The sequence below is a fragment of the Chelmon rostratus genome, chromosome 4, assembly GCF_017976325.1.
Source record: "Chelmon rostratus isolate fCheRos1 chromosome 4, fCheRos1.pri, whole genome shotgun sequence".
Taxonomy (NCBI): domain Eukaryota; kingdom Metazoa; phylum Chordata; class Actinopteri; order Chaetodontiformes; family Chaetodontidae; genus Chelmon; species Chelmon rostratus.
Window position 1 is genome coordinate 26935924 of NC_055661.1, and position 22094 is coordinate 26958017.

Here is a 22094-nt window from a genome sequence, read left to right on the forward strand (position 1 = left end):
CGGCTGAGCTGTGGAAGAACTGCAGCCCTGACACAAAGAATGCTGTCCTATAACCCCCTTTCTCTCCCTCAAGATGTCCTTGGGAATGAGACTGTTGCTCTTTTTGTGTCTCAACAAATTTGATAACAGAAAGGGAGTCCCAATGGGAGCCTTTCGTTTGAACCTTGACCCCACCCTTTCTTTCTCCATCCCCTTCTCCTCAGAGAGCCACTTGTGCGCTCCACAATAGCCTGAGTCACAATAAGCGGCACATTTTAGCAGCGGGGAGAAGAATGGCGTGCCTCAGTCCCAACGAGTCGTTGGGTATGACTCCATGGAAACCGGGCCTAGTGGTGTGCCGAGCGCCTCTGCTATGAACTCCCACCCCCCCACTGATAGATAGAAGATGGACTGTGTTGTTAATTGAGAAGTTTATGACTTAAGTCTGTGAGATGATCTTTTGTAAATGGTCTGTTAAGATCTACAGAGGGCCCCATTCCCTATAGGAGAGCAAGTGGAAAAACAAGGGCAGGGAGGGGTGGGGGTGTGCTTGAAGGAAACAGAGGCCCTTGTTGGTGTCTCGCCTCCTGGGGGCATCCTGAATTGGAATGCCCAAAATAATCAGTCACATAGCCATCGGACAGATGTGGAGAGAGGTCCCACTGGCTGCAGGGGGATAATATTTCTTTCATACGAGGAGATCACAGCTGTGTGTCACACACTTCGCCTCTTTCTCTTCTCTGTTTCATCGATATGCAAATGCTATTCTGTAGACTTGAATGAAACCACTATCTGTGCGGGACTGTAGAGAAGCTTCATCACTATCCTGTTAATCTACTGCCAACGGCTAATTGGGACGGACCCGCTTTTGTTGGGCTTCTCAGCTCTGTTTGTTGTGCGTCTCGTAACCCCGAAGCAGAAACATTGCCTCGTGTAAGTGCTCGCCATCATAAATATATCATTCTCGTGACCGCTGTGAAGGAGCAGCTCACGGCTGCAGAGGGGTTTTGATGGAAAGAAGGATTCTCTCAACATTTTGAACAGTTACACCCACCAACAGGCTTCTGCTGGGAAATTTGTTTATTTGACAGTTTTAGAACAAAAAATATTTCTCAACAATTAATGTTTTTAATCATTTTGAGCACTTAAAATATTCGCTGAGGATGGGTTTATTTAAAGGTACCCTGAGGAGTTTTGACAAGTGGACCCCTGTTTTGTTTGTATCAAGCTTTGGCACAAGAACGCATCTGTACGTGCGCTGTCATTTTGGTGATGCAGTTCACATCTGGCTTCACGCTAATCCAGTCATCAACAGCTGGTAGCAATAATGAGCACAGAAATTTAGCTAACAAAGCCTAGGAATTAGCAAACATGGATGATTTTTAACTTTAAGCCATACAAATGTGTTTGACGATTTGTGAATAAGTTTTGGTCTTTGCAACTACATTTTTCTATACACAGACAAATACTGCCAAACTTGAGTAAATACAATTATGCTTCCTGTGTATATGTCTTTTTTATTTAAGGATAGGAACAAGCATTTAAGGAAGCCATAATTTATTCACAAATTGTCATATACATTCCTTTTTTTTTTTCATTTGTGGATCTTGAACCACGTAAAAGACTATTTTCACTCGATAAATGAAGGGCTCATGTGTACAGTTCTAGTATTATCTAGAACACAAGTTGTTCACAGAGGATTATGTTACTCGTGTACAGGTCAAAGAAACACCAGCTTTAAATAAAAAGTGAGAAATCTACTATTTTCTCACAGAGCACAAATAAAGTTGATTAAACGTTCAAAAACAGACAAAAGTTCCTCCTCTGCATCTTGTGTGTGTGTGTGTGAACTACATGTCGAGTGTGTCGGTTTAAATCTGCAGCAACAGGCACGGTTGCAACACAGTCGTGCTACGGAGGCTCAGCTGTTGAAGTGCTGGTTCCTGGTGCGCTGTGCCCTCCTCTCTCTGAGGTACATGTTGACGTAGGACGTTATGAGATCGTCCATCTTGTACCCCTTTTGAAAAGAAGACACGGAGGTGAAGAAAGCAAATGAAAAGGACAAACAGCTCATCACTTAAAGCTCACGTGTGGATCTTACCAGGGAAGTTTCACACAGGAATTTGTTCCCCTTCACTAAGTTGCCAACAGTCATGTGAAAAAAGGTGCTGCCACTGCACCAGTTGGCGATGTGGTTGAAGGGGTGATTTGCCAAAACGTCCTTTACAAGAGAAAAGAATTGTTGATGGTAAAAAAAAACAGGAGCAGGATGTTAAAGGAAGCGCTGTTAATGCCACTTTTTGTTTACTTCACCTTGGTTTTCGGGTGGATGATGGTGAGGCCTTGCTTGCTGATGGCTATTCGTACAATATCTGGGAAACTTTGTTCTGACGTTTGCTGAAAAGCAAAAAAGGCAATTGTAACATGGTGGAGGTGAGGGACTGAGACAGAGAGCGAGAGCATCAGATAAACAAGCCACCCACTCAACCAAATGGACTATAGATAGGAAGATAAAGCAGCATTTGTGCTGCATTCACTGCAGCGTTTACCTTCACTTCAAAGAAGGCACAGCCGAACGTCGGCCAGCGGTAAGCCACCTTCAGAAAGGTCACCTTAGCTTCTTCAACACTCATGCCAGCTTGTTTGTTATAAGAGGCCACAATACTCTGAAAGAAGATGGATACCACAGTATGTTACGACACTCTTGTTTTGTAGAAGTATCTGCACTGCTTTTAATGAGGTTAATGATTTTCCAGCAGCTCCACAGCCCTCAGGCAACATTCAGATAGCTGAGATGAGCCTCACAAGAATGGCATAATAGTGGAATTGTTCATATGGGCAATTTAAAGGATAAAGATGGATCTATTCTATGTTTTTCTTCATGTGAAAAATCCAATGAAAAGCTCAAATGAAACAATAAACTGGTACAACTAACATGTGCATGTATGTGTATATTTTATACGTCTATGCCAAAGAGCTCTGATGTTGTCCAGAAACTATTCACACACACCGATGAGTCACACTGTCGCACTGAGTTACAAATCTTCCTTTTAATGAGCATGTGCCCTGTAGTTTGTGTAGAGGCAATCTCACATACACCATCCTGGTGCAGTAAATACATGCTAATAAGTGTGTATCAATCCACACCTAAATATAGTCCCCAACAAATGCACTTTGCTCTAGTTTCAGTTATGTTTGCTGAAAACTACAGTACCCAGCTGTTAAAGGAGATGACATAACTTCATCTAAATGTTAAACTATATATTCGAGAGGTGTTTTCAGCCGTGCCAGCTGCGTGTGTCAGTCGGTCTGGTTCAGAGGAAAAAAAAAAACAACTTTGGTGAACCCCGGACTTTTAAACTAGTGCCATCTTTAAATCAAAATTTCACTTTGTCCTGTACTTTGGTTTATATACCACGGAAACCAATGATGTTCCCATCAGCCTCAGCTGTACTTTGTGTTTTGTAGTTTGTAGTGCTAATTAGCAAATGCTAGCATGCTAAAATGCTAAACTAAGATGGTGACTTAACAGTGAAACATCAGCTTGTGCACATCATCATTGCGTAAGCATGCTGATGTTAGCATTTCACTTAAACTATGTACTACTGAAGTACAGCCTCGCCTCGCTCGAGTCCTGTTAGAGGAACGAATGGGGTTAGAGTCGAGTGTCACAGGCAGGATGAGGAAGTCGAAAAGTATTTAGTATTGTTGGTTTTGGTCTTTTTCTGAGATGTGTTGACAAGAATAAAGTGTAAGTCAGTGAAGAGAAAGCCTCTCATACCTTCTTCCAGTCATTTTCAGACATGGCCCTCAGCTGGTCTGCAGGAACCAGCTCCTTCAGCATCTTGGGAATCATGACAAACTGGCTCACGTCCTTGCTGACCTTTATCCTGAAGAGCAGAGCCGCCATGCTGACCATTTCTTCTTTGGTGCAAACATGATAGCCTCTCAGGTACTTTGGTAGCTCCTGGAAGATAGAAAAATATTTCATAAAGTCTGCTATTGTGGGAAAATAAATTCCCACCAGATTTGGGCTCAAGTTTGACCTTTAAACCAAGTTGCTGTCGTGTACATTGATGATTAGGAGACAATGTTTTAATCTGTAACTCTCCTTCTGGTCATAATGAAACCAGAGGGAGCAGTTTGGAACGAGAGACACTGTGTCACCTTTAGGTCAGGTGGGATATTTAAGGGAAATATTTGGCTTTCATATCATGTGGCAAAACTAATCAGCCTGGAAAATATGATGGTGGCTGAGCTGCATCATTCAAATGTACCTGAGGGAAATGGAAGATTAGATCGGCCTCTGTGTTTCTGCCAGGGATCACGTTGAACCACAACTTCCTCATGAAGAACACAAGGTAGGGTACGTTGACTGGTCCAGCTGCAGAACACACACACACACACACACACACACACACACACACACACACACACACACACACAAAGAGGTTTTTATAGATAAATACAAGAACCATGAGAAGTCTGATTGGCACTTTAATCAGAAAATGTTATTTACCTTCTTTGATTCTCTTGGCTCTCTTGGACCAGTCAGTGATTTGTCTCAGATGATCAAAGAAGTAGTCTGTGTCATCCAAACTGAGAACCTGAAAGAATCAGACTTTCTTTCATAACATGTGGAGCTTAAGTTCATGAAAGAAGGTTGAGAATCTATTAAAGAAAACACGTTGTAAAATTCTAGATGAAAACAATGTTCAAGCGTGAGAAACATCAAATAAACCTTGTCATGTGTTTTGACAAAAATGCTGAAGCCGTCTGCTGAACCCAGACGGAGCTTGTTGGCAATGTTCTGGATGAGATCCCTGATCTTGGTGCTTGTCTTGACCTCAAATATCTGAAGAGGGATGAGAGGAATCACTTGTGTTACTGTAGGAACACTTGACCTGCCTTTGTTCTGTCACTTCAAACGAGAGGTCTGTGTGCGTACCTCCTCTGTGTCGTTGGGGAAGCAGATTTTGTGGAAAATCTGGGTGCTGTTCAGCTGGATGGCGTCTAACTCAACCTGGTGTGGTGGAAGCTTCCTGGGCTCCATCCTACACAAGGACCGCAAAGGCTTAGTCACATTAGTCACACTTTATCGGGTTGACACTTAGCTGCAGATTCAGTGCAGATAAAGAAAACAGCAGACACTCTGTCACTAAAACGGTAAACATGCAACACCATGCAACAACCGTGCTGATCAAAATTGTGTCTCTTAGAGCCTGTTGTCGTTGTTTTAATTATACTGAATGGAAATCAGGTATATTTATAGAGGAGGTCATGCAAATGCAGACTGCGGTCAAGCCAGTGTGAAAGTGATGCAACACACACGGTTCAATGTGAGCATTTCTGCAAGCGAGTTCTGCCTGAAACAGCACAGTTTGCTGTGTCGCTGTGGCTGCTAAGCAGAGGTGGAGTGTTTCAGCTGCCTATATTTATTTACGTATCAGCTGCACTATAAATGATCAATGTCACTGTTTGCACACTGTCTCTAATTGCTATCATGAAATCAGGGAGGAGCAGGAGCTGCCATCAAACAGTCTTCATCTCATAGACCCTTCTGTGAAACTGGGGGAAACACGATGCTGTGCGCTAGTGACGTGTTAAGCAGCACGTTGGGCTAACCTCAGCGAGCTCTGCAGCCGGTGCAGGCAGTCGGTGGCGAGCGGCTCTCTGCGGCGCGAGTCCAGGAATCGCTGAGTGTGTCTCAGAAGAGGCTGGCTGGGAGGAAACAGGCCACAGCAGAGCCACAGCAGCTGCCAGCCCTGCTCCATGCTGAACCTGGGTGACAGGGCGACACACAAACACACCAGGAAGCATATGATGCAACGCAGTCCTGGTTTGTATTCACATCCATTGTTGTCCACTGCAACACGGAGGGTTAGGGTTACAGTTCTAGCTACTTCAATTCGTTAGTTAGGCTTCGATTTAGCTGAGGTTGCAACTAAGAATTATTTTTCTCATCGATTTATTTATCAGATATTTTCTTTTAACCAATTAACCATTTGACTATAAAATATGATAAAGTACAAACAAACAATCCTAGTTTCCCAGTCCAAACAGTCCAAAAGCAAGAGATATTCAGTTTATAATGATTTAAAGAGAAAGGCAGAAAATCTTCTTCTTGGCGAAGCTGGAACTGAAGAATTCTCTTTTTTTAAAGATAAAATGCCAATAACTGATGATCAGAATTGCTTTCTGTAAATCAACTTCTTGTTGCAGCGTTTTATTATTACGATAACAAAACAACGCGTCACTACAGTAACAGAATTGGTCTATTGAGCAACAGATTATGAATGTAAATATTACAAAGCATAGGAGAAAAGCTGTACTTACTTATATCATGAGTAATGATTGGCAAACACTCCTTGCTCTATCCAACTGATTTTTTGGGTTTCCCATTTAAAGAAAACTTTATGTGCACCTATCATATATCATACACATTCTAAACCTTTCCGTACCGGTTGTTATTGTTGGTCATCTGCTTCATGATTTGGCAATAGATCTCGTCCCTGAGAGCCTCATTCTCGGTGGCGGGGCCGAAGATCTGGTCGGTGAGCTCCAGAGGACTCTGTACCTGCTTGGCGGGGTAATCTCCCATATATTTTAGGATGGGTACACAACAGTCAAGGAGAAATAACCATTGTGGTGTCAGAAACTTTGAAAAAACACCTTGGAGTGATGTTGTTAGCCGGTCATAATACAGATAGGATTGTTTCATCTGTTGCTTGTTGGGGTTATGTAGCTGAGGAGCCACTGATGCTAGCACATGTGTTAGCTTAACATGTTAGTTAGCTTAGCTAGGCTAGTTATCTTGGCTATATTAATTGGTTTATTTGGCCAAAGCTATGTCTTAGACATGTTCATGGCCATGTGTTAACTAACATGCTTGCTTATGTTAGCTATATTGGCTATGGACAGGCCTTTTGCTAGCACAGTGTCTCAAAGACTGATGTTAGCCGAACAGTGCTAGCTTGCTTCGGGGGACTGTGTTGAATTTAAGAGTGTCAGGCAAAGAGGGAGGCTGTTCTGGGACGCTGGAACACGCAGTCAACCCTGCAGATATGCCTGTTCTCTGACACTTTACACCCAGCATCATAGGATGCAAGGACTAAGGTATGTTAGGTCGGGCTCAGAGACTGGTGTTACGCGTGAGTAGATTCATGACGCAACAGCAATTCCCACTGCAGCGAATATTGACAGTTAAAAAAAGCCAGTTCAAAACTGAACTGAAATTGATAACTAGTGAATTCATGGGTTTAAGTCCTGTATCAAAAGGTACACTGGTGAAAAACATATGAAGAAATGCTCCTTTCCTGATAAAACTCTGGTGTGTGGAGGATATCAGTGAAGGCCAAACAGGCTTTGTGGCTGACATCAGAGTTGCCCAGTTTCTTGAGGAGGGGCTGTCTGATTGGTTCTCTGGAGTTGGCCCACAGCCTCTCAGGTGCAGCGTTCCTGGAAATCACCTGACGGTTCACATCTTTAGTGGGCTGCCTGTAGGAACAGTTATTGTTAGTAGTGCTCCAGTGAGCATTTTCCTACTAATGTAATCAGATAAAGGACGTTTCCGAATACCTGAAGTACTCGAGGGAGAATTCCTTCAGAGTGGCAGGAGCTGATCTCTCCATTGTTCCTGTGTCGTTTGCCTGTATGAAGTTCTTCCTTTGGTTAGGAGACAAGTTGAGGAGGTTCTGAAATGAAGAAAGCATGCACTACATTTAATACTCCACACATTCTGGCCATGATAACTGGTCTCAGAAGGATGTGTCCCTAACATCTGCGTACCATGACCTCACTGGTGGGCTTGCTGAGCGTTGGCAGGATAAAGATGGCATCGGTGGGGACGGCTCCCGTTTGTTTTGTGCGGTCATTTTCGCCCTTTATCCAGCCACGCTGCTTAGAAAACTCATCATCGTTGATTATGATAATGAGCTCTCCTTTCTTGAAGCTCAGGAATGTGGGGTCGTCTGTAGAGAACGAGAGACAATCGAGAGACTTAGCAATTAGCAGAAATGAGTCGACGAGATCGTTCAGCTGTGACGATGTAAGAAAGAAAACTTGGTCCTCTGACCTCGTCTGTCGGCTTCCTTCAGCGTCACAGCATACTGAGATCTCTCTGTGAGTCCACTGAGGAACATTGTAACCAGCTCTGCCATGTCCTCAGCTGTGCCCCCACTCAGAGTGAAGTCTCCTTTCAGTGTCAGCAGGGTCACCGCATGGCCAGACGCTTTACCCTGCCTGGATGTGCATCAAAGGGGAATCACAACACAACACCACGTTATCTTAGCAAAGCTGACTCTTCCTCATTGCAAACTGGCACACTACCCTCCTTCCTCCTCCTCTGACTCTGTCTCTACCTGACGGTGTTGACTCCGGTGACCTCAGGGAAGGAGAGCTCCAGCAGTCTCTTCTCTCTCTCATCCAGGAAGGTGATACCAGTCCAGTTTACGGCCACAATGAACTTGCTCTTTGGCAGGGGAGGACCTAATAAAAACATGGAAAGAACAAGCCCAATGGGAGATAAGGTGGGAATCATGAGATATATTACTGTCCAGCAGGTGGGTGTTGTTTGCACTTTGCATGTGAATCATTTCATCCACCAAAGGATGAACAAATTCTGTAGGACTGTTAATATATACGGCAAGATTGCAACAACAACACAGCATGATGCCACTTTGTGAGTCCTGAGTGCCGGTGAAAGGGCCTCAGTGATGTATCAGACCCTGATGATGGTGAATTCAGGTTTTTACCATCAGGATGGCGGTACAGGGAGCTGCCTTTGAAGACTTCCTGTACCCAGAGATCCTTCATACCCGCTAGTAGAGCTCTGTTAAGCAAAGGCTGATGATATGAGGTGTGTGCACTTGCATTGTGCTTAATTCTTGATTAATGCTGATGTGTTGTGAAGCCCTTTGCTGGACAATGTCTGTCTTTAATTCAGCTTGTTTTAATTCAGCTTGTTCACCAAAGTGACGTCTTCAAATATCTTCTTTCGTCCAACCAAGGATCCAAAGATCAATCAGTTAATCAACTTGCAAAGATACCAAACACAAAAAGTAGAAAATCCTCACATTGGTGTAGCTGGACAGGATGATGGTTTGACTTTTTTTTTTATATATATAAAACAAAGGGTGACGGTCATGACCCGAGGGATAATGACATACTGTCTGTTTTCATTGAAATGAAGCATAAAGAACAATAAACTGTCCACTGGGAAACTCCATGAGATGTGTTTTATTAAGCCTCCACAGTACGATTACTAGGGAGGCAAAAATAACAATACTTTTCTTTTACCAGCATGTTGTCGATTATACATTTCCACACAAAAACTAAAGAAATCTGACTGCACATTTGAGCTGTTTATGAAACTACCTGCTGTGTCACAGCTCATCCTTACTGCATAATGTTGTTCTTGGCCCACTTATTCACTCCTAATCAACTGCCTTGTCTTTACCCCAGTGGTGTCGTATATCTATAAATAGCCTTGTATATTTCAGTCTGACATAGATACAAAAAGCAGCAACGGCTAATAGCTCAAAGGCGACTGGTTAAAAAACAGTTTCACTGCTGATCATTAGAAGTGTTTGTCTGTATATTTCAGAGGAAAGTGTAGAAATCTTTGGGTTATGCATGTTTTATATTCTGCTGTAATAAAAAAAAGACAGAAATACAAATGAATAAAAATGTGGAATTTCTTCTAACTGATCCTAAATTGGTTTTTATCATTTTCTCAACCAATAGAAACAATTCTGTGCTGTTTCTACAAACTTTGATAATCAAAAGTTGAGTAAGAGAAATTACTACAATTGCTAGATTTGGGTGTAAGTATTTAACAGTACTTCTGGTAGCTCTTAATACTGCATGTATGTTTTTACAGATACAATGTATGAGTGAATTTATAATTAAGATATACAAAACTCATTCAGCAAGACACTTCCAATCTGAAGGAATCGATTCCTGTAGAGGCACAAATGCTTAGTTTGTCCAACAGTCCTGTTAGACCAAGAAACTTCTGGTTTATTTATAATGGAGTGCATAATGCCTTCAATCATTATATCTTTTCAAGTTATTTGCTTAAAAGATTTCTAATTCTGGTCTTTTCCAGAATGCAATTAAAGCTGCTGAATGTATTTTAATCCATGCACTTATCATGATTTGTTAAACTGGTTTAAAGACATCAAAACAGAGAGACTGGAAACATTCTTTGCCTACCTGACACCTTGACAACTTCAAAGAACCTGGAGAAGAACATGGGCCACTTCTCTCGGGCGTAGTCGACTATCTCCGCCTTCACTGAATCTGCATTTTGCCTTGAACTCAAGTATGGACCCTGGCGTGGTTTAAGGAAAATAGACAGAAACATTAGATCTACTCAAGGCCACTGTAGAACTTTTATTCTGCCCTGTTCTCTTCATGCTGCACCTCCTGTTTGTGTGTGTTGTGACTGACCTGAGCGTGAGCAGTGCTGACCATTTGCACCCATTTGGCCTCTGACTTGGCCTCCAGCAAGGAGCTGCTGATGCAGTCCTGAACAGCGTCCTTCACGTGTTCACGGCTGCTGTCTGAGCCGTGCTGAATGTATAAATGTTTTGCAGCAAGCTGAACAATATCATCCTCCTGTGAAAGTGAAATGTGGAAAAAAAGATGTAATATATATATATATATATATATATATATATATATATATATATATATATATATATGAGAGTACGGCAGCATCTTTAAGACAATCATCCGAATATAAGCCCACCTTTCTACTCTGGAACTCTCCAAACTTCAGGCCGTGGATGATCTGTTTGTAGATGAGGTCTGTGCTGATCTTGTCCTCTTTGCAGTCATGCCAGGGGGTGAAGATCTCCTTACGGAAGAAAAGACGCCATGGAGCGTGCTGTTCCTGCCCTCCTCTCCTCTTCACCTCCTGCTCACACTGGGAGATGGCATCCATCACATGCTCCCGGCTGCTGCCCAGAGCCCACACCTACAGGACAGGTCAACATTTTAACTTACGCACTAAATTTATTTTCTATAAGTCTGTGTTGTAAAGCTTATTTGCAAGTCGTAATGTGATGAAGTTTTTCCAACATAAGAAATGCAACTGACCATGGACAGCCTATATAATGTACATTTTGCCCTCACAAAATTGTGCAAACTCTAAATATAAATAGAATCAGTATATTTAAAGACAGTGTAAAATCCGCCACTAGGGGTCTCTCAACCACAACAATGAAAACAAAAGACGTAGCTGAAGACATTGTGAAGTCGCATGGGATCATGGGAGTTGTTGTCTTCATTGTTAACCGGCATTGCCAATGAAAATCTATCAAAAGTGTTTTAGACAGAAATGCTCACAGACGAGGTCATGTGGTACATAATAATATACTCAGAAATCAGCACATACCTCTGCAATGCAGTTTTTAAATTTGTATTATTTATTTTTTGGCTCTGTTCTGAGCTTTGCAGGTGCAGAGTGGGAACATTCTGCAAAGTTGTATCTGAGATCAAAGACATCCTCATTTCAAGACTTTTGAAAATGTGAAAATAGATTTTCACAGCATGTAGAATGTTCACTTGTGGGGTACCGTACCTTTTCATACAAGGCGACGTAGACAGAAAAGCCAAAGGTGTCTTCGAGTTTGACTTTGTTAGACAGGAGCTGGCAGATCTCTTTGGCGGTAGATGCTGAGTCAACAGGCAGGTTAACGGAGCGTTCATCCATCAGCGTCACAGACACAATTATGGGCTTCTTTGTCTTGGTTGCCTGTTACAGTACAGAAAAAAAGGCCATGTTGATTAAATAGTAATGAGACCTGCTGTGCATGTGAGTTCATGTGTTCGAGTGTTCACTCAAATTACAAAAAGACTGAGCCATACAGGTGTACTCTGTACTGAAAATTTCACCATCAACAGATTTCAATGGAACCACTTTCACTGAAATAAATATTATGATATGAGAAGGACATTTGAAAGAGATGTCTCTGCTGTCTGAAATCTGAGAGACTGACATCCTAAAACCTGGACAAACAAAACCAAAACTATCTGTTACTGTGGAAAGACACCACTAGATACTGTGAAGTCTTTTTTATTATCTGTTTATTTCCACAGGGACAAAGCACGTGAATCAGCCAGTTATCAGTTCAAATATTTGGAGGGGCACCTGGTGTCAGTCTCAGTACCTGCAGCTCCAGCCAGGCCGGAGGCTCCCCTCGCACTCCGTTCATTCGTGTGCGCCGCAGCCTTTCAGCACAGTAGTAAGGGTAGCCACCTGGAGCGAAACGGATGAAACTCTGCAGGTACTGCCAAGACAAGAGATGAGAATAAATGTCACAGCAGGCGGCACACTGTTTATAAGACGGAAGCAGCCAATACGCCTGTTGTAGTTACCTTTAAAAAGATGTCACTCGGAGAAAAAATGCCCAGACAGAGGGACAACAGGATCCAGCCACGGAAGTAGCTGTTGCGGTTGGTGTTTTCCTGAAGCTGCTTGCAGATCTGACAGTAAATTTCATCCCTGGACAGATAACAGTCAAACATTGGATTAGCAGAGATTAGAAAAAAAAGATAATTAGATGTGTGTGATGTTTAAATCATCTGTTACCTGAGATCAGGTCTGACGATGGCATATCCCACAATGATGTGGAGTTTTTCGAGAGACGTCAGCGGTCGGTCCAAGGTGGCTCCTTCTCCATCACTGTCCTCATTTATAGTCTGCCGGGTGGGTGAAAAAAAATGTTTAAAAATGAGAGAGAACTTTCTTTCAGCGGATGCTTTTCTGTTCCTGGACAGTGGTTCGGCAAATGTGGATTCCCTCCCTTGTGGCGCAGTGTATACCTTCAGGTTTTGAGCCGCTGAATAGCAAAAGCCTTCTTGTTTCTTGTCAGAACATGGAGCTCTTTCTATTTTATGTGGGCTCCTCGTGTGCTGTGGAAGGCTTTCTTTCATTTTTATGACTTTGCACCCTCTAATACAGAAATTCTACTTATATATATATATAAAATTTCAAAATTCAGTAACTCCTTTCTTTGTGAGGATATTTACCTGATACCCTCTGGAGACCCGGCCCTGTGGCAGAGGGGGTCCTTGCATGTAGTTTCCCCTGACCTGGACCTGCTTCTTTGGCTCAGGTAGGTCTCCCATGAACCTTAGGATGATCCACCACACTGTCAGCGAGGCCTGGTGATGACATGACAGAAACAATGGTAGATTACTGAAATAAACCAAGATATTCCTCATATAGGAACAACTGATATGATGAATTAAAGCAGGCTGAGAGAATCACCAGGACATCTCCTCCATCTTCATGGTAAAGCAGGGGCTGCCGAAGCCTCTGGCGGATGTGGGTGGGGGTGGCTGCCCCCTGGAAGTACATGGAGGCAAATTTGGAGAAGGAGTACTCATCCAGGTCATCGTAGTCTTCTTTGGGAAAATCTTCCTCCATGGGCAGGTCATCAATGTCTATTTCCTCGAAAGCCATCCTTCTCCCCTCAAAGCTCTGAAAACAGATACAGACATGTGGCGGCTGGCTCTGAGAGGAGGATTATAAAATGTGCAAAACTTTTGGTTGCCGAACCTCCTGGCCTGCAACAGCAATGGGGAGGAAGCCAAAGATCCTGTCCACCATCTCCTGGTCTGTGATGAAATCGTCCGTGTCTTTCTTCAGCGCTTCATCCAAGAGTCTTTGTTTTTCCAAAATGGCCAGCCGTTCTTCTTCTCTATTTTTAGCTGAAAGGTACATCTGAAAGAACACAACATAAAATAAGATCAGAAAAAAAACCCTATCACCCTGAACCACAGCTAAACCAAATATCTTCTACTACCTAATGAAGTATGCAACACAAATAAGAAATTAGTACTGTATAAATTTGTCATGATACAGCAGTGGCTTTGGGAGAACAAGGATTAAATAAATAATCACACTTAAACAGCAGAATTATGAATTTCAATTAGCATTAAAGCAGTTTGGGATTCAGTGCCTTGCTCATAAATATCTTGGCAGTCGTTACTAAAGAAGGGGACCACAGTGATTTGACTCCTAACCGTGGGGATACATGGAAAGATTGCTGAGGAGCTCAAATAATGTGAAATAGAAGATACGGTGTACACACATATTTGTCTTTAGGAGGAAAATAACCATCAAAATATGATTCTAAATTGGTGTGAAACTAAAATTTAGTACATTTAGTGTCACAATAACCAGCAAGGCACCAGTGACAACAAGCTAGCAGAGGTGTCAAAAAAGTTAGCTTAAAGTAAAACGCTAAAAGTAAAGTATAAATGGTTTAAATAGTGAGCTAAAAGATGACAGATGTTTCAAATAGTTAACTAAAAGTAATTGGTGAAGAGGTTATTTAATTAGCTAAGAGTAACTGATAAATGGTTGAAATACTTAGCTAAAAGTAAAAGTTAAACAGTTGAAATAATACGCTAAAATTAATGAAAAAACAGTGAAGTACTTAGCTAAAGGTAGCTAATAGATAAACTGTTGACATAATAAGTTGAAATGAATAGATAAACAAGTGAACTAGTTTGCTAAGCATAGCTAATAGATAAACTGTTGAAATAATAATTTGAAATGAACGGATAACCAGCTTAAATAGTTAGCTAAAAGTAATAAGGAATGTGAAAGTCGTCAACAGAAAATTTGCCATCTCTGGAGGACACCGACCGTCACCTGTACGCTGTTGCTAGCTAGCTATCTAGCTAGGTAAGGCAGGTAAGGGTTACTACTGGAGTTCATCTGATGGGGATGTGGGGATAGTTAGACAATAAATGCTTGGCAACCATTGCTGTACCAGATAAACCCAACGGGCAATCTAAACTTCTTTCACAATCATCACCCAGAAAGGGTTCTTCATAGTTATTTAGGTTGAACTTACATGTCTTTTCTTCCTTTTGAGAGCAGCTCTTGCCAGCAAACCTCTGGTCTGTGCCTGCAGGAGGATCACAGCGTTCCTCTTGCGCTTCCATTCCTTCCTGGCCAGGTATCCTCTGGCTTGGGTCTGCAGCACGATGGCTGCCGCTCGTTTCTTCTTGTACTGGAAGTGGAGTTGGCGAGAACGAACCTGGGCCTGTAGCCTTGCAAAGCCATGCTGCACCTAGAATTGCAGCATAATTGAAGGGGTTTATTGCAAGTGAGGCTTGTATTTTCACTTTCGTGAATAATGAACACCATGACTCACCACTTTGTACAGCTGTCTGCCTTTGTGTCCTCTCCAGTATTTCTGAATAACAAGAGCGCCTGCCTTTTTCTTCAGGAACTGTTTTCTTTGGAGGACATGAATCATACAGACATGAAGTCACATGCGCAAGATGATAATGACAATAATTACAATAATAATAATAACAGCTTTTTGTCCCATACCTGTACTTGTAGCATCTCAGGACTTTCTGGATTATAAGTGCTTTCACATTTAGTTCTTTCATGCGGTCTACCTCAAGCATGGTGTCATGGTAGTCCTGAGAGAAAACAGTAAAAAGATTTGTTTTGTTGTGTTTTTTTTCTTAGGTTTTTTTTTTTTTTTTTTTTTTTTTAGAAATAGTCACATCCAATTATATTATAAACAACCAAATACCTTATTGGGAAAATTGACCAATTAACCAAACGAAGAGATGTTGCAAAGCTATAATTTCAGTTAAATTTGACTTGAATTTTCACAATCTAAGTGAATTTACACAACTTGAATACAGTATAAGTGGATATTTAAATTTGTGAACCCTAAAAATTATCTTCTGACTTAATTTGATTCCTTGAAATTGAAACCACACAAATTTCGATGATTTTCAAAATAAATTATTTCATTTCATTTGGTATTCAGTTGCACATAAGATACAAATTATTATTGTTTATATTATTGTTAATTATTATATTAATTATTATTGTTAACGCTTCCACACAGCTCCATCACTAAGATGTACATCAGACTGTACATTAAAATGAAAGGCAGTACCTTGAGGAATATCTTTGTCTTGCCAATCTTCCAGTCTCCCTCTCCAGCGAGCACAGCTTGACAGATGCTTTCACAGCATTTCACGTTACTTTCCTGTTAGAGAAAAGAACCATCATTCAAACACAGCAAGAGAAGATGAGAAAAGGTGTGAGGACATCATAATCAGAATGATCATGTCGAAACCTCCAACTTACTTTTTTGGGGTCACAGAGGCAAGTTTTCAGAAGGACGCGGTAGCGACCGAGAAACTCGTCGAATGTGTAGCGTACAGGATATCCAGCTTTCCGGATCCTGATGGTCTCCATCATACCGGAGTAACGGAGCTGACGTATGCACAGCTCTCTGTCAAACAGCTGAGACACAGAGGGATGCAATCAGATTTACTTACACCACACTGTTTCATTCATTTGCGGTACAGTTTCATTTTGGTTGAGTGAATGCCGCCTCTTCCCTCACCATGGGCTTCTTGAAGTCGTTGGGTTTAATGCAGCGTATGAAATAGGGCTGACACACAGTCAGTGTCTTCATCAGGGAATCCAGAGACTGACGGAACTGGCCGGTCAGAGTTGGAACACGCTTCTTGCCATCAGATATTTGCTGTGAGACACAATCAAAAGTCACACAGTGTGAGTAGTTACATATGTAGAATAATGCTATTTTTATTATCAAAATGATTTCAGCTCTATCAAATGTTGAAGCTAAAGCCTGCGCTGACCCGGAGGCTGTTGGAGGCCGAGGTGATGGCCACCCTTTTGTTGGTGCCGCTCTTGACTGTACTGGTGGACAGCTCCTTTTGAAACGCCTGTTTGAGGAGTTTATTGGTGGAGGTCTCCACCAGCAGAATCAGATCTGAGCTGAGGGTGTCACGGTTTTTCTCGAGGAAACCTCAAAACAAGACAGACACAGTAAGAACATCACAGAGGACTTGGGTTTGGGTTGGGTTTGTTGCTTTTAAGAGCTTGAGTACCTTTTGAATCATAGTGGACCACTCCAGCAAAATGTTGGATTCCAAACTGTGTGTCATGGTCGTTCTTGGGGGGGATGTAGATGCCACTTTTCCCATGGACCTGATTGATTTTTTGGAGCATGGTGCCATCTGTGCCCTGAGTATGAACAAAAGAAGAGAGTTAAAACCCAGTTTGCTTTGAGAAAACTGAATTTTATGAGATACAGGGAGGACACAGACCTTGGGGAAGTTGCTCTCCTCATCAATGAGCGACAGGATGTTCAGAGATTTGTTGGCCAATACGTCCAGGGTGCGTTGGTTATCTTGGTAGTCAACATGCTTCCAAACAATGTTTTCACGGGCATATTCCTCCTGCTCCAGCTTGAAAACATGCTTGACAAAGAACTGCTGCAACTGTTCATTGGCAAAGTTGATGCACAGCTGCTCAAAGCTGCAACAGTTTCGAAATCCAGCGGCACACGAGGAAAGACAAGATGGATTTCAGTCAACTCAACAATGTGGTCTTTGTCAAAAAACAGCAGCAATAAACCTCTTATGTCACAAGAGCTGAACCCCAACCTGTTATTGGTGAAGTTCTCAAAGCCAAAGATGTCAAGCAAGCCGATGGACTGTTTGACCTCCTCAGAATCCTCAGGCTGCTTGTAAATGGCAGCGTTGATTTTGTCCACAACCCAAAGGAAGAGCCGTCCATAAATGGCCTGGAGATGATACAGAGAATAGCTCATTAATTACACACAGTAGAACGAAACAACATAAAAGATCCAAATGTCATAACTTTAGACACAGACACTAAAGGTATTTCTACCGAGTTATGATGACTCCATTGTTAACCGTCTCGGCATATTTCCAGTCTTATTTTATTCTTGCCATCTGTTTAGTAATGATTTGATTATCCAGTTTTATCAGCAATTTCATACTCAGCCAAGTCTCCCTTCCAACCTTGAGGTAAACAAAGGGTATATAAAAATAGTGCCCAGAGGGTAAATCTTAAAGCGATCTAGTGCCAACAGCAGGTCAGTCTTTTCATTTGTCTGACAAGGAACGGTTAGTGGTCTACTTAATGACCACTTACAACAAATCAGTGTCTCTGATGGTGCCTTTGTGTTGACATGAGATGTGAGCAGCTCCACCAAATAAATGTATTTCCTATCTGAAAGAATTTTAAAGAGGATAAATGAATATTTTGTGTAGATCAGATGACAAGCTCAGTCTGAGAAGTCCTCAAACAATAATCTAATTATAATCCATCCACCAGTTTTGTTTTCTTGTGCGTTTGAGCATTACATCCTCACAGGGCTCGCTTAAATGAGCTGCATTCGCGTCAGCAGAATCAGATGGAGTGTGAGTGATGCTACCTTGACAAAGGCGTCCCTGCTGTCCACAGCCTGAGCAGAGGTCAGAGCTTTGGTCACGCTCTCTCTGGAAGCCATGAAGCAGTGCTGAGTCAGACTCCTCTCCAGCTCTTTGGGAGCCACCTGAGGTGATGCAACAGACACAGTCAAACAAGATCATCTGAGCTCCTTTCATATGTAAAAAAAAACAAAAACTACACATACATCCAAAAGTTGGCTGGCCATGTCGAAATGGGACGATGTGATGATGTCACAGGCCTCGAGGTTATTTACTATGGTGCCTGAAATTATGAAGAAAAATATGTTGAATGGCTCAAATGATGCAAATTATTTTGTGCATTTGAGAATAGAATCTACAGTACATGCATCTTACTCTCAAACTTCACATTGCCCAGGTGAAGGATGGCAGCCAGCAGTTTGGAGATCTCCCAGGAGTCATTCTCTGTGAACATGAGGATCTTCAGAGCTGAACGGAAGTGGGCGTATTCCTTAACATCATCACGTCCTTCACATTTGTTGTTTGCACCCTGGTGATATGATCACATGGGTAAAAACTAAATGCAAACTTGTATCTGGTTATCTGTAATCCAGACACCAAGCATTTATCTTAAGAATCCATCAATAAAGACAATATGTTATTCAACTTTCATAGTTTGTCAAATTATTTCAGCACCATGTTCAGATAGTGGTACTCAGCGGCGTTCCCAAGCGAAAGAATCTTCTTCTGCTCAGCTGTCATGCCCATCAGCATGTAGTAAAAGATGTGGTAGTTCCTTTCCTCAGGCGCCTGCACATGAAAGCACATGTTCTTCACCACAAGAACATTTGACTTGTACCATGTTACTACAAATATTCAGCGAACCACCCACCTGACGACAAACTCGGGACTTCTCCAGCAGGTATTGCTCAATGCGGGCCGATTCAATGGCTCCACCTTTGGTGAAGCTGATTTCAATGTACTTCCCAAAACGACTGGAGTTATCATTTCGAATTGTTTTGGCATTACCAAAGGCTGAGAAGAAGAGGTATATTTTCTTAAAATACAGCAAGTGAAAAGGGGGATTCAGTGGATTCTCATAACTTTAGGATTTGCTCATACCCTCCAAGATGGGATTCGCTTCAAGAATCTGCTGCTCGATCCAGGAGTGCTGGCCGCTCACTGCAGCCAGGAACTGCAGCATGAGCTTGGTGCTTTCAGTCTTCCCTGCTCCTGACTCTCCACTGATGGGGGAAAACAAAGAAATAAGCATGTATCGAGTAACCGCATTTAATAATGTCTTTCAGTGCCATAAAATAATACATTTTCCTGTATAGTTTAAATTTGCTCCTGTGCTGGAAAGGTTCAAAGCCACTAGTACACTGGTTTCAGTCCTGGGCATAATACCATCTCTGCCGTCTTTTTGGCTGTGAATGACATTCTTTATTGATCTGTCTTAGGGCTTTGGTATGTCAGATCAAAATATGTTTTCAAAGGGCCTGACAGGTTTTGATAACACGACCCATGGCCAGTTCAGAAATTACATAGATAAGAGATCTCAGTGTAGCTGCAACCTGCAACCTAACTTCTCAACATTAACAATTAACAAAGGGGTTCCACAAGGATCGATTTTAGGTCCTGTTCTTTTCACAGTCTATAATAACAACATTGGCCTGTACATTAATAATTGTTGATTGTTGATGACACTGTTTTATATGCAAGACAGAATTGAGCATGTAATTAACACTATAGCACTGTTTTGAGTCTTTACAAAGAGTCCTCAAAAACTTCAGTTTCCTATCCTAAAACCAGCATGTACATATTTGAGAAACTGTAAACGGAGAATTTGTGTTATTTTTACTTTTAAAAAGTTACTCATGCAAATTAATGAGTATCAATATAGCTGTAGTTATTCTAGTAGATTCATTTTCCTTCAATTGACTGATTGTTTCATAATTATGTTTTTTTTTCTTGTCACAGTATCTGCTTGTATATTACTGTACACAGCACACTCAGGGAGTTTCCTCTGTATAAATAAAGGTTCTGAGCAATCAGTCAAGTATTTGACAGTCTACATCACAATCTGCAATCAACCTGAGGGTCCTCTAATGACACAAAAGCAGACCTGATGACACAGCATTGCTTCTTTCGGTGGCGGCGCATATTGAAGAAGCAGTTGTCAGCGATGGCAAAGACGTGCGGCGGCAGTTCACCCAGTCGTCGATCTGTGTACTTTTGCACGTGCTCAGTGGTGTAGAGGGGCAGCAGCTGGTAAGGGTTGACTGCAACCAGAATGGAGCCTGTGTACGTCTGGAGATAGAGACAGATGATAACCATCACACAGTAGCACCGTTGACGAATGTGTGTGTGTGGTGTGTGTGTGTGTGTGTACATAAGCATAAACAAGTTATTATGGTGTCAGTACATTGTCACATTGTCAAGCCAGTGACCCCAATGACCCCATTTTTAGTCACGGCTGCAATGTGTGAGAGATGTGTTCCAAATATGATTCGCTGCTGTTAAAAATTTCATGGGACATTCATACTGGAATCATGAAAAGCCGTGTTCAGTGCTGTGATTTCTAATATTAATAGCATGTCAAAGATCAGGGGATATTTTGCTCCCAGCATTTAGCAGTGGTATTTATATACAGCAAAATGGCCTGATTCATAATTGAACAAACACTGCTGAGCTTTGATGCAGTGACATAGAAACACTGAGATGTTCTCTTTCAACAGAGGCTCATTTGACAAACAACACTGTGATAAACTAGAGGGCAAAGTCTAAGATAGAAAGCTGTTCAGAGAGGGAAGACACAGACCAGCAAGTTATCAACCTCATAAAACGTCATGGTTCAGATTGAATCCGGTGATTAGAAACCTACATAGATGATGCCTTCCCTGTGTCGCACCAGGAGGTTCCTGAGGAGCCCCTCCTCACTGAGATCTCCCAGTCTTATCATGTCATCCACACCCTTCACAGAGGTGGGGTGCATGGGCCGGATGGTGGCCTGCATCTTCTTTTTGATCTTGTGCTCCTGTTATGTACGTCATGAAAGGGTCAACATTATACAGAAGGCTTACACTCATTTTCCTCAATCTGTTAGAAGCAAACTCTTGTGGAGGTTTGTACCTTTCCTTCATCGTCGATGAGCTGAAGCTGCCCGGAGCTAGTCACCTTGACCTCTGCCCCGATCGGCACTCCTCCACTGGACTCCAGCCACACAAAATCCCCCTAATTTGCAGGGAAGCCCAAAGTTGTTATTTGGCAACATGTAATGCCAAAAAAGCCAAACAGTTCTTGAGATGACTATCTGAACATCGTGAATTTTAGAACTGTGTGTATGTATTACAGATACTCGTTCTTACCTTACTCAAATGCAGCATAGCAGCAACATGGATTGAGTCTGTAGAGAAAATGGAAAAAAAAAATCAGATTCAGCTAAGTTACAGTAATTCTCACTAACAAACTGCTGAGGGGGAAGCTGGAAGGAGCCGGAGTAGACTGCCACCTGGCTGCATGGACCACCAACTACCTCACCAACAGACCGCAGTATGTGAGGCTTCGCGACTGTGTGTTGGGTGTGGTGGTTTGCAGCACTGGGACTCCGCAGGGTTCTGTGCTCTCTCCTTTCCTCATCGCCCTCTACACATCGGACTTCAGACACAACTCAACCAGCTGCCACCTCCAGAAGTTCTCCAATGATACAGCCATCGTTGGATGTGTATCACAGGGGAACGATTTGGAATACAGGGAAGTCATCGCTGACTTTGTCGACTGGTGTGGACTAAACCACCTGCACATCAACGCCAGTAAGACTAAGGAGATGGTGACAGACTTCTGCAGGAAAGCACCACAGACAACACCGATGA

The 22094-nt window shown here is 42.2% G+C and overlaps 1 protein-coding gene across 1 annotated transcript; it reads right to left on the reverse strand.

Annotated features, from left to right (window-relative positions):
- Nucleotides 1-1900: 1900 nt before the first annotated feature.
- On the reverse strand, nt 1901-21608 carry LOC121606023 (unconventional myosin-VIIb). The gene is given in 47 exon segments (XM_041936183.1): nt 1901-1996; nt 2081-2200; nt 2293-2376; nt 2529-2645; nt 3761-3946; nt 4257-4363; nt 4499-4586; nt 4721-4834; nt 4928-5033; nt 5605-5760; nt 6441-6594; nt 7325-7476; nt 7558-7673; nt 7768-7949; nt 8054-8220; nt 8340-8466; nt 10195-10312; nt 10432-10599; nt 10733-10960; nt 11567-11740; nt 12156-12275; nt 12364-12490; nt 12578-12859; nt 12861-12940; nt 13018-13152; nt 13259-13504; nt 13550-13714; nt 14856-15074; nt 15159-15243; nt 15341-15435; nt 15927-16019; nt 16121-16279; nt 16383-16523; nt 16642-16811; nt 16894-17029; nt 17113-17323; nt 17452-17591; nt 18249-18368; nt 18450-18526; nt 18619-18772; nt 18919-19032; nt 19115-19257; nt 19345-19466; nt 20348-20532; nt 21107-21259; nt 21355-21456; nt 21591-21608. Coding segments are annotated over 47 exon segments (6552 nt in total).
- Between the last annotated feature and the right edge of the window lie 486 nt (nt 21609-22094).